The sequence below is a fragment of the Neoarius graeffei genome, chromosome 9 (genome assembly GCF_027579695.1).
Source record: "Neoarius graeffei isolate fNeoGra1 chromosome 9, fNeoGra1.pri, whole genome shotgun sequence".
NCBI lineage: Eukaryota > Metazoa > Chordata > Actinopteri > Siluriformes > Ariidae > Neoarius > Neoarius graeffei.
In genome coordinates, this window is record NC_083577.1 from 54,477,036 (window position 1) to 54,489,836 (window position 12,801).

The window sequence follows — 12,801 nt, forward strand, 5'->3', positions numbered from 1 at the left end:
CCCGGGGGGGTCGGTTGGTAAAAATGAACACATGCTTTTGAATCCCTTTATTGTGGAACATCTGCATGACGAGAGAGAGAGAGAGGGTTATTACACAGTCACATGAACATATGAAGTTTATATTCAAGTGGTGAACATATCATCTCGCATTGAAAAATAAACTTCATATCTTCATGCCACAGTGTAATGTTCTTTGTTATATGGACCCAGCAACAAAAAAAGCAAGTTAATCAAAAGAATTTTAATTTTGAACCGGTTTTCTATCTGCATGGCTCGTGCCGAGTCACTCCCCGGGTTTTCCTGCTGACGTCATTGGAGTGAAATATTGGAAATGGTTATACATACAGGACACTTTTTTTTTTCCCCTCCAATGGAATAAAAACATGTTCTATTCCCTTCTAGTGGGTTTCATTCACTTGGTTCGATAACAGGCAATATTGTTAGCATATCACTTATCCTGCGTGTATTGTCAGTACGTCACTGTTACTACGTGTGTTATGTGATCAGTGGAGAATAAGCGTTCAATATGGTTTACAATATTGCATCTGACGTGTGATGTCTTGTTGCCTTGACAAGGCAACATGACCTCACACGTCAGAGCTGATGCGGATATTCAGTGGGAGAATTTTCTGCTGCGCGTGCGCTGAATCATTTCTTTGTTCGCCAACAGCACTTGCAGTAAACTGTCACAGTGAATTGAAAATGCCGTAAGATGCATGTTACACGTAAAACTTCTGCACTCGCGAGCGACTGTGATGATTTGTAAACAAACATGGCTGCCAGGTTTGTTCCATCAAATGTGTATGTATAATATTATTGGCTGGCTTTTTTTTCGTGGCATATTAGCTGTATTCCATTCAGCTAGCATGGCGGCATGGTGGTTAGCACTGTCTCCTCACAGCGAGAAGGTTCTGGGTTCAAGATCAGGGGCCGGCATGGGCCTTTCTGTGTGGAATTTGCATGTTCTCCCTGTGTCTGTGTGGGTTTCCTCCAAGTGCTCCAGTTTCCCCCACAGTTCAAAAACGTGTGTTATTTACCATCTGGGAAGTCCGTATCATGAAATACCGTGACCGAGGTCTTGAAAGTACTGAGCGAGGCCCTCTGGGCTGAGGTCAGTATTCAAGGCCGAGGTCACGGTATTTCACCATACGGACCGACCTTAAGCTGGTAAATAATATATTTATTTTTTCTTTACCAAATTCTAGCAGAAAACGAGAGCGCCCGAAAGGGAAAGCCGAGCCGAGCCGCCATTTTGAATCCTCATTCACGGCTGTAATGCAAATGGCTTCCTCCTCAGTATACAAGTGCACTTCCATGGCAGAAAAAAACCCTACATTTTGCTGCCTATGTAGTCCCCTATTTATACAAAATTGAGTCATTCAGGATTCAACCATGTTTTTGCTCGGCATTAGCAACAGTTACAGGTTTTATCTTTCTCCTGAAATGTTTTCTTTTATTTCTTCTTCCTCAGGGTAGTAAAACTCGCTTTTGCTGTGAACACTGTCATTATCGCTATCAATGATGTAAAATTAATGCTATTATGCTGAGAAATGCTTGCAAAAATTAAGATTTTTGATAATCTTATAAATAAATCTTAAAAAAAGATAAATGCTGACAAAAAATGCTACTATGTTTGTTGTTGCTGTGAATGAGCAAGTTGCCAGAGGTCCTACGATACGGACTGGGGTCCTACGATACGGACCCGCTGGCCAGTCAATCAGCGCGCAGGATTTGATGGAAACTGGATTGCGAAAAAAATAAATGTGGTTAACATGGGGCAGCTTTGACCTGAAGTGCCCTTGAGCAAGGCACATAACACCCAACTGCTCCCCGGGCGCTTTTCTATAGCTGCCCACTGCTCTGGGTGTGTGTGCGCACTCATTGCTCATTTGTTTGTGTGTTCTCCGCTTCAGATGGGTTAAATGCAGAGGTTAATGGGCGGCACGGTGGTGTAGTGGTTAGCACGGTCGCCTCACAGGAAGAAGGTTCGGGGTTCCAACCCAGCGGCCGGCGAGGGCCTTTCTGTGTGGAGTTTGCATGTTCTCCCTGTGTCTGCGTGGGTTTCCTCCGGGTGCTCCGGTTTCCCCCACAATCCAAAGACATGCAGTTAGGTTGACGTGGGGTGGCCTTGGACTGAGGTGCCCTTGAGCGAGGCACCTAATTCCCAACTGCTCCCCGGGTGCTCTGGTGTGGCTGCTCACTGCTGAGGGCCTCTGCATGCTCTTGCGACAAGGCTTTCGCAGATAGCTTTTCGCAGACAGTTGTAATTTATCGCTGAGCGGGGAGTATAGGTGTGTGCGATGTTATTCACCACCACAACGCAAGGGGGCGTGAAATCGCGAGGAGTAGTTGGTGGGTGTGGTTAGTGAAGTGTTTATCCTCCGGTTACTTATAATTATGCTTATAATGACTAGAACTGGAGTCGTATAGATGTACGTACTTCCTCACTTCCTCGATCAACCGCTCTTCGTGCTGCTCCATCTTCGCTCGTGTTTTTAAAAATGGCTGTCGTGAAAACAAAACAAACCGGGAAAGTAAGGAAGCGGAAGTGCGTGTACAGCGGATGTAGAGTGAACCAATCAGAGCCCTCTTGTCTGCAACGCTGTCTGCGGTGGTCACAATTTTTGGGAGGTGCGCGCAGGGTGCGTGCAGAGCTTCTGCGAAGGGGGGGAGGCGTCGCAGACGCTATCTGCGACGCCATCTGTGAGGACTGGGTTGTCAGCATAAATTGGCCTTGGGTGTGCGCACGTGTTCACTGCTTCAGATGGGTTAAATGCTGCGGATGAATTTCACTGTGCTTGAAGTGTGCATGTGACCAATAAGCTTCTGTATTGAAGCTATCATGCTCGTTTAATGGAATATATCTGATATACTGCTCAATGCTGGCCAATATTATTTAAATGTCACCCAGATCTGCAATGTATTTTGTATGGAAAAATATAAGCAGTGTATTTCCCAGTAAAACACTTGTCTGTGTAATGTGTATTATACACGTGTGTTAGTTTCCTCACTGGCCTCTCTCTCATTAATGTGGCGAACTCTAAAGCGTGATGTGTTCAGAAAGCACAAGATTCTCTGTCCTGATGCCTCTTTGTTGGAAAATTTATTGACCATTAGAGTGCTGACATCTGAGACTCATTCCATAAATGTTAAAGTAGTACCTTCTTACAGAAAGATTCACAAGATCAATGATTATCCAGTTTTGTTTGTTAAATAACTTTTTTTTTTTTTTTTTAAAGCCTTGGGTTAGGTAGCGCTTTGGTCATGCAATTCTTTGTGAATGAGTTATTACAAAAGAAAAGATCATTTATTAGACATGAGCACATTAATACCTACCTGTGCACTTTTTTTTTAAGTGCCGTGCTGTTCTCTCATCTCATTATCTCTAGCCGCTTTATCCTTCTACAGGGTCGCAGGCGAGCTGGAGCCTATCCCAGCTGACTACGGGTGAAAGGCGGGGTACACCCTGGACAAGTCGCCAGGTCATCACAGGGCTGACACATAGACAACCATTCACACTCACATTCACACCTACGGTCAATTTAGAGTCACCAGTTAACCTAACCTGCATGTCTTTGGACTGTGGGGGAAACCGGAGCACCCGGAGGAAACCCACGCAGACACGGGGAGAACATGCAAACTCCACACAGAAAGGCCCTCGCCGGCCCCGGGGCTCGAACCCGGACCTTCTTGCTGTGAGGCGACACCGCTAACCACTACACCGCCGTGCCGCCTGCCGTGCTGTTATAGAAAACAAATCGACACCACCTTCTGACCAGGAAGGCGTGAGAATTAAACAGTGCTGTGGTAAAAATAAGCAATATGGTTTAAAGGATTACCCAAAGAAAATCCAGATCCAGAAAAATGCATAATGGTCACTCCTGATTGGACTGAATCTCTGAGTAGATGATGCAGTGAGTAAACAAAATATTACAACCAGAGAATAAGATTTTTCTTTGTATTATTGGAAAAAAAAAGATTTGCACTGACCGGAGAGTAATAATAACTAATAAGAGAAATTACTCTTGCAGGCTTTTAGTACCGGTTGTACTCTACATGTGTTGCGCATTAAGAGATTACACTAAAAGTATTGCTCGTCATGGGGCTGTAAATGGACAACCTTCTGTCAACGTATGACTACATCGTCTCCTCAGAAATTGTTGTGGAATATTGAGGTCACTCATATTTGTCCTGTGCGTTTCTTTAGTTCATCTCAAGAATCTCCTCCTTTTTTGCTTTCTCTATAAAGGGCTTATTAAGCTTTGTGTGTATTGTTCGTCAACCTTAATTGTTCAGCATTCAGGCACATGCATTGCGGCATCTGAAAATGTCCGTCCTTTAATTGGTTTTTCTTTGATTTTCTGTCCCAAGGACTTGATGTCAAGAGCGAAGCCTGCCAGAGATTTTTCCGTGATGGTTTGACAATATCTTTCACCAAAATACTGACTGATGAGGCTGTCAGTGGATGGAAGTTTGAAATCCATGTGAGTTCTGTGACCCTGAATTTCAAGACCATCGTTACTTCTTCTATACCATAAGCTATTCTAGCTAATAGTTTGTGTTCCTCTGAGCCAATAAACAGTCAACAATGCTTCAAAACAGCATAGTTTTCTTTTGGATTGCATTTTTCATTAGTCAACAAAGCTAGTCAATGTTATTTTCAGTGCTATAGTCCTTTTTTTTTTTTTTTTGCCTGTTTTCATTAAACCACCACAGTAGTGATCAAAGGCTTCCTTTCACTAAACTCGGGGAAGATGCCAGCAGTAGGAGACCGCTCTGACTCATACCCTTCTTAAGAGGCAGTTGCTTCTTTTAGCTGTACACAATTGTCCAAAATAAGAGAGAGAGCTTTATCACAATACTGTGGCGTCAGTCCATCTTTCACTGTATATCTCTGACTTTTCATCTCTTTTTTTTTTTTTTCCCCCCCTCTTCTCTGCAGAGGTGCATAATCAACAACACCCATCGTCTGATGGAACTGTGTGTAACCAAGCTCTCTCAGGACTGGTTTCCTCTTCTGGAACTCTTGGCCATGGCCACCAACCCCCACTGCAAGTTTCATATTTACAATGGTACCCGACCCTCAGAGACGGTGCCTGCTGGGGTGCAGCTGGCTGAAGATGAGCTCTTTGCTCGCCCGCCTGACCCTCGCTCTCCCAAGGTGAGGGTTTGTCTTTTTTTTTAAAGTCCTCAGTATTTTTTTATTTCTTTTTAACTGAGTGAATTCACCAAGACTTGCATTGCATGTACTTCCTGTGTCTTTCTGCAGGGCTGGTTGGTGGATTTAATAAACAAATTTGGCACATTAAACGGGTTTCAAATTCTGCATGATCGATTCATGAGTGGTCAAGCTCTGAACGTTCAGATCATCGCTGCACTCATAAAGTAAGGGAACTCTAAGGACTTCGACTCATTTCTGTAAATGTGAAGTGTTTGAATTCTCATGGTTTACCATTGGTTTTGTTTGTGTGGCTTCTTTGCAGGCCTTTTGGGCAGTGCTATGAGTTTCTCACTTTGCACACGGTGAAGAAGTACTTCCTTCCCATTATAGAAATGGTTCCCCAGTTTCTAGAAAACCTCACTGATGATGAGCTGAAAAAGGAAGCAAAGAATGAAGCCAAAAATGATGCTCTGTCTATGATAATCAAGTCATTGAAGAACCTGGCTTCACGAGTACCAGGGCAAGAGGAAACGGTGAAGAACATGGAGATTTTTAGGCTAAAAATGATTCTTAGGTAAGGGCTTCAGGTGTTTTTAGTACAACAGTTTCCATATTTTAGTAGACCATGTACGTAGTTTTTAGAAATAACACACTCGCCACTTCTGTCACAGATTATTGCAAATTTCCTCTTTTAATGGCAAAATGAATGCACTAAATGAAGTAAATAAGGTCATCTCAAGCGTCTCGTACTACACACATCGTCATGGCAACCCAGAAGAGGCAGAGTGGCTCACGGCAGAGCGCATGGCTGTAAGTTGTGCTCGTCTTCCTGTTAGACGGCTTGTAATTCTTACCAGTTGGCTAAATTTTATATGTGGTGTGTTTATTTTGCATTGCTGTGGTCTGCCGTTTGATACCTGACAAATATACCATGTTCTTTATGTAAGAACTATAAGATGACTGTAAGCTTTTTGTCCTTTGTCAGGAGTGGATTCAGCAAAACAACATTTTGTCCATTGTACTGCGGGATAGCCTTCATCAACCCCAGTATGTGGAGAAACTAGAGAAAATCCTGCGCTTTGTCATTAAGGAGAAAGCTCTTACACTTCAGGACCTGGACAACATTTGGGCTGCCCAGGTATTAAGTTAGCTTGATAAACTGTTAGTTGGAATTGTTAACTGGTCTCTTATATTCAGTTAATTTGCTTTTTCTTTGAAAGAAATAAACTTTTTTTTTTTGTATTCTGATTTATAGGCTGGGAAGCATGAGGCTATCGTCAAGAATGTTCATGATCTTCTTGCAAAATTGGCATGGGATTTTTCACCTGAACAACTAGACCATCTTTTCGACTGTTTTAAGGTTAGCTTTTGGTCTGATGATACCCTGGTAAACTAGAAAAGTACAATCAAAAGTTAGTCATCTGGTATAGTATATTCTCATGAAAGTGAAGTCAAAAAATCCAAAAGGATACATAATCTAGGCCTGTCGCGATATTCGATATACCAACTTATCGTATGGTAAATGAAAAATGAACTCGGCAATTTTTTTACCACGATTTTGGCATTTACGCACTGTACGTCTACATGAGGAAGTCGCCAGAGTATTAGCTTGACCCATTGTCTGAATTAAACACCACGCTGTTTTCTGTCGTCTTGCGCGGCTCTTTGTCAGATAGGGCTTCCCAGCATGCAACAGTTACTCAGCCAGGGTATCCACTGAATGGGGGGAAAAGACATGTTGCTCCATTGTACAGACCATAGGGATAGAATTGGGTATGGATGGTATGGACCATAGACATATTGAGGTATTTCACCTGACGTCACAGGGTCACGTGACGCCCCGGTGTCCGCCATTTTGAAGGTCAAGCTAGCTAATGTCAACAACATAGTAGCTGGTATGTTACTGTAGCAATGTTTACGTTCAGTCATTTGGATGACTGTTAAAACCTTTCAGTCTCAAGTTTTTCCTTTACTGTATTTACTAGTTTACTGTAATTATGATCCGGCAGCTATTTACACCGGATCCAGTGTAAATAGCTGCCGGAGCGCGCTCCGGCTTGCTCCCCCTCAAATTAAGCAGCGCGCTCCGGCTTGCTCCCGGAGTGCTCCGGCCGAGGTTCCGGAGCGCGCTCCGGCTTGCTCCCCCTCAAATTAAGCAGCGCGCTCCGGCTTGCTCCCCCTCAAATTAAGCAGCGCGCTCCGGCTTGCTCCCGGAGTGCGCTGCTTAATTTGAGGGGGAGCAAGCCGGAGCGTGCTCCGGCAGCTATTTACACTGGATCCGGTGTAAATAGCTGCCGGATCATAATTAAGCATGTTTTGCTTCCAGTTATGAGGGAGAGGAACATACACCCTCCCGACAGTCAATGCGTTAAGGCCAATTTATGCTGACAACCCAGTCCTCGCAGATAGCGTCGCAGACAGTGTCTGCGTAGCCCCCCCACCTTCGCAGACGCTCTGCGCGCACCTCCCAAAAATTTTGACCACCGCAGAAGCCTCGCAGACAGCGTCGCAGACAAGAGGGCTCTGATTGGTCCACTCTGCATCCGCTGTACATGCAGTTCCGCTTCCCTACTTTCCCGGTTTGGTTTGTTTTCATGACCGCCATTTTTAAAAACACGAGCGAAGATGGAGCAGCACGAAGAGCGGTTGATCGAGGAAGTGAGGAAGTACGTACATCTATACGACTCCAGTTCTAGTCATTATAAGTAACTGAAGGATAAACACTCCACTAACCACACCCACCAACTACTCCTCGCGACTTCGCGCCCCCTTGCGTTGTGGCGGTGAATAACATCGCGCACGCCTATTACTCCCCGCTCAACGATAAATTACAACTGTCTGCGAAAAGCTATCTGTGAAAGCCTTGTCGCAAGAGCATGCAGAGGCCTTTAGTCGCTTGTAAAGCACATTTGCAAATTGGTACAATGAGTTAATCACCACATGCAAGATTTGCAATTATTCAGATGAATTTTTTATTATTATTGTTGTTCATGAATTACTACAGTTCTGAACTTTTTGAAATTTCCAAAGTCTGGACTTTGGAGAGATTATGGATACTCTTTTGGTGGAACACAACGGAGCAAAATATTGTGACCCTCTAATGTTGACCTGAAGCTGGCACCACTGGGGGTTGGCATTGGGTTTTTGTCCCCACCAATGTTAATACCAAACCTACGCCCTTACCTACATGTTATCTCGTTCTAATTGTTACTTTTATCCAAATGACAGCTGGCAATATGTTGTTACTTTGCACTTTTTGTTTATCTAGGTACTAATCTTTGAGAAACTGGATTGGCAGAATGTTGCCTGTGGAAGAAAAGAATTGTCTTTTTATTACCCTGTGGCAAGTTAATATTTAAGTGCAATTTTTAAGAGCCATAGATTGTTTTATTTATTGTTTTTGTTGTTTTTTTTCCCCCCTCTTTAGGTTATTTATATATTTATGTTCCACTGTTGAATTGAATAAATTGATTTAATTAAAAAGTTTACTGTTCTTTGAAAGGGTGTATTTGCATGATCATTGTTATTTTACTCGTGGCATAAAATTGTCTTGAAAAGATGTCGATAATATCGTTTATCGCAATAATTTGAGACAATACATCGTCCAACAAAATTTATCGTGACAGGCCTAACATAATCTAGAATAAAACTAATTAGATTATGTATAAATGTGACCTGACGTAAAGGGGAAAAATAATTATGCGTTGCATATAATTTAGACTGCACGTTTTGCATCTGATTCCAATACCCTCTGAATGGTTTACAGGAAAGCTGGACAAATGCAAGTAAAAAGCAGCGAGAGAAGTTGCTGGAACTAATTCGTAGGTTGGCAGAAGATGATAAAGATGGTGTAATGGCACACAAAGTGCTCAATCTGCTGTGGAACCTGGCCCATAGTGATGATGTTCCTGTGGATATCATGGATCAGGCCCTGAGTGCTCATATCAAGATTCTGGACTACAGCTGTTCCCAGGTACGAGCATGCACAGAACTTCAGAAGGAATTAGATGGGGTAATAGACTCTCTCTGTTTTTAATGGGCTTGATTGCTGCATTTGACTTGCCTTGGAAGTTGGAGCTCAGAATTGTGTCATTTTTGTGACCTCTGTACATTTGAGCTACAAGGGGGTCATGGGTGTCTGTGTTCAACTGTTTTGTGTGGGCGTTTTTTAAAGCAACAAGCAATCCAGCATAAGTGATGTATATTTACTCCTCAAAACAGTGAACTGTAGAGTCAGTGTTCTTGATTTAAGAAGTTTATATCTGAATATATGCAAAAACTTGCATTTACTGCATAACTAATTTTAAAGGTAAGAAGTGCTGCCTTGTTTACTGTTGTTGCTGTGAGCAGCGACGTGGGTTTGTCATCGCTTGCTGAGATTCTGTGTTTTGAGTTCTGAATTAGCCAACGGTTACTTTCGGCCTAACAAAGTAAGGCTGCACAAAAAATAAATCTTGTTTTAAGTTGTCTCGGTACAACTCAATTTGTCAGTTCTCTGCCATTTACATCCAGACAGCCATTGCGTAAAACAGAACATCACTATTTCCCCTAATTTGTGCTGACTAATGACCACAGGCACTGTATATGACCTCGTCCCTGACTGTCGACACGCTGTGTATAGACTGAGTCCTGAAAGGAGTTTGGATATTTAGGCTACATCTACACAACGGCAACGAGATGATTTTTTTATTTTTTTTTTAAAGCGGGTAAAAAAAAAATATCGCGTCCACATGGGCAACAGATCAGTGAAATATCAGGTACATATGGCAACGCTTGCTGAAAACGATGCAATACACATGCCACACCTCTACGTGCGCTGTAAGACGGTCCCATCGGAGACACCAGAACAATAGAAGAAGTAGGACGCATGCGCATAAACCCTTTCTTCTACCCGGCGTGAATGAGTGAATGCTGCTTGTTCTAGTCATGTGGTTGTGATGTCATCGTAAACAAATCCGTTCTACTCATCCAGACGACTTCGCAACGGCGCCGTTGCCAGATTTTTCCACTCTGGAAACCGTTCTCAAAAAATATCGTTTTGGGGCACCCAAAACGCCGGTGCCGTGTGGACGCCAGGCCGAAACGATGATAAATTTTATCGGATTCGGGGGCGTCGTGGCTCAGGTGGATAAGGCGCCATACCATGAATCCGGGGACCCGGGTTTGATTCCGACCTGAGGTCATTTCCCGATCCCTCCCCGTCTCTCTCTCCTGCTCATTTCCTGTCTCTACACTGTCCTATCCAATAAAGGTGAAAAAAGCCCAAAAAATATCTTTAAAAAAAAAAAAATTTTATCGGATTCACCTGAATCCGTTGCCGTGTGGACAGGGCCTTAGCCTATGACCGCTTGAAAACGGGTTACTGTCGACTTTTGATATTTAACGTTTTGTTTAGCGTTTTTGGCCAGTTTTACCTTGAATCAGTAAAGCATTGTTGATATAAGCCGCATTTTGTTTGGTATTTCTGATTTGACTTTAGTTTGATCAAGCTGTTTCAGTTCAGTTAATTGCTGACTGACACTAAAGCCCAACACATTTGGCAAAATGTGTTCTAGCATCTCATTTTGGATGGGATTTATTTTTTTTAGGACAGGGATACCCAGAAGATCCAGTGGATAGATCGCTTCATTGAAGAGTTGCGATCAAATGATAAATGGGTAATCCCTGCACTGAAGCAAATTCGAGAGATCTGCAGTTTGTTCGGAGAGGCTCCGCAAAACCTCAGGTAAAATGCACACCGCGATCATTGTCATTAGGAATGATCACATCTGTCCCTGTTATGGTTTCAGTGAAAACTGATGACTTTTTTTTTTTTAAATTCTCTCAGTAATGGTATATACACAAAATGGTCACATTTAACACATGTATATCCAGTTACTATAATTTTAGCAAACGCATCGTACACATGCTGTTGTTTTGCAGAAAGAAAATGCCTATTAACTTAACAAGCTTAGCTAGGTAAGTATAAAATTAATTTAGGATATAACAATTAGTTTTAAACTTTGGATTACTTGCTCAGATTCAGCATAAATCTGTGGGCCTATTTTCAGAGTCAGATTGAATAAGCCTATTTTCTAATGAGAAACACTGAACATGAAACTTATTTAGTTTGTCTGTGAGAACTGGCCCTTAAAACTACAACAGCTTTTGAAAATCATCTTTATTCTTCTATTCTCCTCTTTCTCAGCCTAATCTAATTATCAAATTGCTGGCCACAGCATTGTGTAGCATTTTGAATTTGGAGATGAACTATGTTTACTCACAATTCAAGTGCGCTCTCTCTCTCTCTCTCTCTCTCTCTCTCTCTCTCATATATATATCTGATAAGATTCCCGATTTTAAACTTTCCTCTAAAAATTGGTAAACACAACTAAAGAACAGCTGACTGCATTGGGTTTTATGCATCTCTTGTGGGTTTGTTTGTATTTTTTTTTTCCCCCCTCCCTTCCCTCTCCTCAATTGCAGTCAAACACAGAGGAGCCCACATGTTTTTTATCGCCATGACCTTATTAACCAACTCCAGCACAATCATGCACTGGTCACTCTGGTAGCTGAGAATCTGTCTGCATACATGGAGAATATGAGGCAGTTCTCCAAAGGTGGGTTATTTAAAACAAGTTACAAAGTTCCATCGTTCTCATGTGTGTTGGATAGGTGCGATTGTGCTGTTTTGTGATTTCAGCAGAGCACACAGACTTTGACCCTCAAACGGTCAGGCCTGGAAGTCGATACAGTCATGTGCAAGAGGTGCAGGAGCGTCTGAACTTTCTGAGGTATGAAAATGTTTGTTTGAATGGTGCAAGTGTGCAGTTAAAGGTCTATTGAGTGATGTATTATAATTTGCTATACTAACTATATCCTGACCGCTGTCAATAAAATAGATACTCTGAGGGGAGGAGTCCAGGCTCAAAAAAAAAAAAAAAACCTCGCACGTATTGAATGTTTTAAACTAAAGCCCAGACGTCCTTTCTTGCGTGTCAATCAGTACGCAGAAAATGCAACCGTCTGAGAAGATTAGATGTAGGCTGAAGCATCAACTCGGGGGAATATAACTGAAGCTTGGAGTGTATAATAAAAGATCCAACTTTGCTAGTGAATAAAAGAATGAAGAGACCACACAAACATGGAGCAACTCCAGCACAGATTTCATGAAAAAATATATCGACATGAAAGGGCAATGGCGTTTGAATTTAAACAAACGTCTTAATGTGTTGTACAAAAGGTTGTCTGTTCATAGATTCATGTCAAGGACCATGGCAGTTACTGTAGAGTGGGTGTTTGATTCACATACAGTGGCATGCAAAAGTTTGGGCACCCTTGCTGAAAATGTCTGTTACTGTGAATAGTTAAGTGAGTAGAAGATGAACCGATCACCAAAAGGCATAAAGGTAAAGACGAGACATTTCTTTTCAGCGTTTTCTGCAAGATTTGTGTATTATTTTTTTGTTTTTGTACAATTGGAGAGTGAAAAAAGAAAAGGAACACCATGCAAAAGTTTGAGCACCCCAATACATTTGAGTTCTCAGGTAACTTTTTACCAAGGTTCCAGACCTTAATTAGTTTATTGAGCTGTGGCTTGTTCAAATTCTTCGTTAGGAAAGGCCAGATGATGCAGATTTCAAAGCTGTACAAATTCTCGG

The 12,801-nt window shown here is 42.3% G+C and overlaps 1 protein-coding gene across 12 annotated transcripts in view; it reads left to right on the forward strand.

Annotated features, from left to right (window-relative positions):
- Window positions 1-12,801, forward strand: part of usp9 (ubiquitin specific peptidase 9) — a 65,709-nt gene that overhangs the window by 15,400 nt on the left and 37,508 nt on the right. For 5 of the 12 annotated variants that reach the window (XM_060929813.1, XM_060929814.1, XM_060929805.1 and 2 more), the window contains exons 5-16: window positions 4,372-4,484; window positions 4,943-5,161; window positions 5,270-5,385; window positions 5,484-5,735; window positions 5,833-5,971; window positions 6,147-6,299; window positions 6,417-6,521; window positions 8,928-9,134; window positions 10,750-10,886; window positions 11,084-11,119; window positions 11,627-11,760; window positions 11,844-11,934. In XM_060929813.1, the coding sequence (XP_060785796.1) occupies window positions 4,372-4,484; window positions 4,943-5,161; window positions 5,270-5,385; window positions 5,484-5,735; window positions 5,833-5,971; window positions 6,147-6,299; window positions 6,417-6,521; window positions 8,928-9,134; window positions 10,750-10,886; window positions 11,084-11,119; window positions 11,627-11,760; window positions 11,844-11,934 (1,702 nt within the window). The remainder of the gene's footprint in view (window positions 1-4,371; window positions 4,485-4,942; window positions 5,162-5,269; window positions 5,386-5,483; window positions 5,736-5,832; window positions 5,972-6,146; window positions 6,300-6,416; window positions 6,522-8,927; window positions 9,135-10,749; window positions 10,887-11,083; window positions 11,120-11,626; window positions 11,761-11,843; window positions 11,935-12,801) is intronic. The other 7 variants (XM_060929816.1, XM_060929818.1, XM_060929810.1 and 4 more) reach the window with 3 other exon arrangements.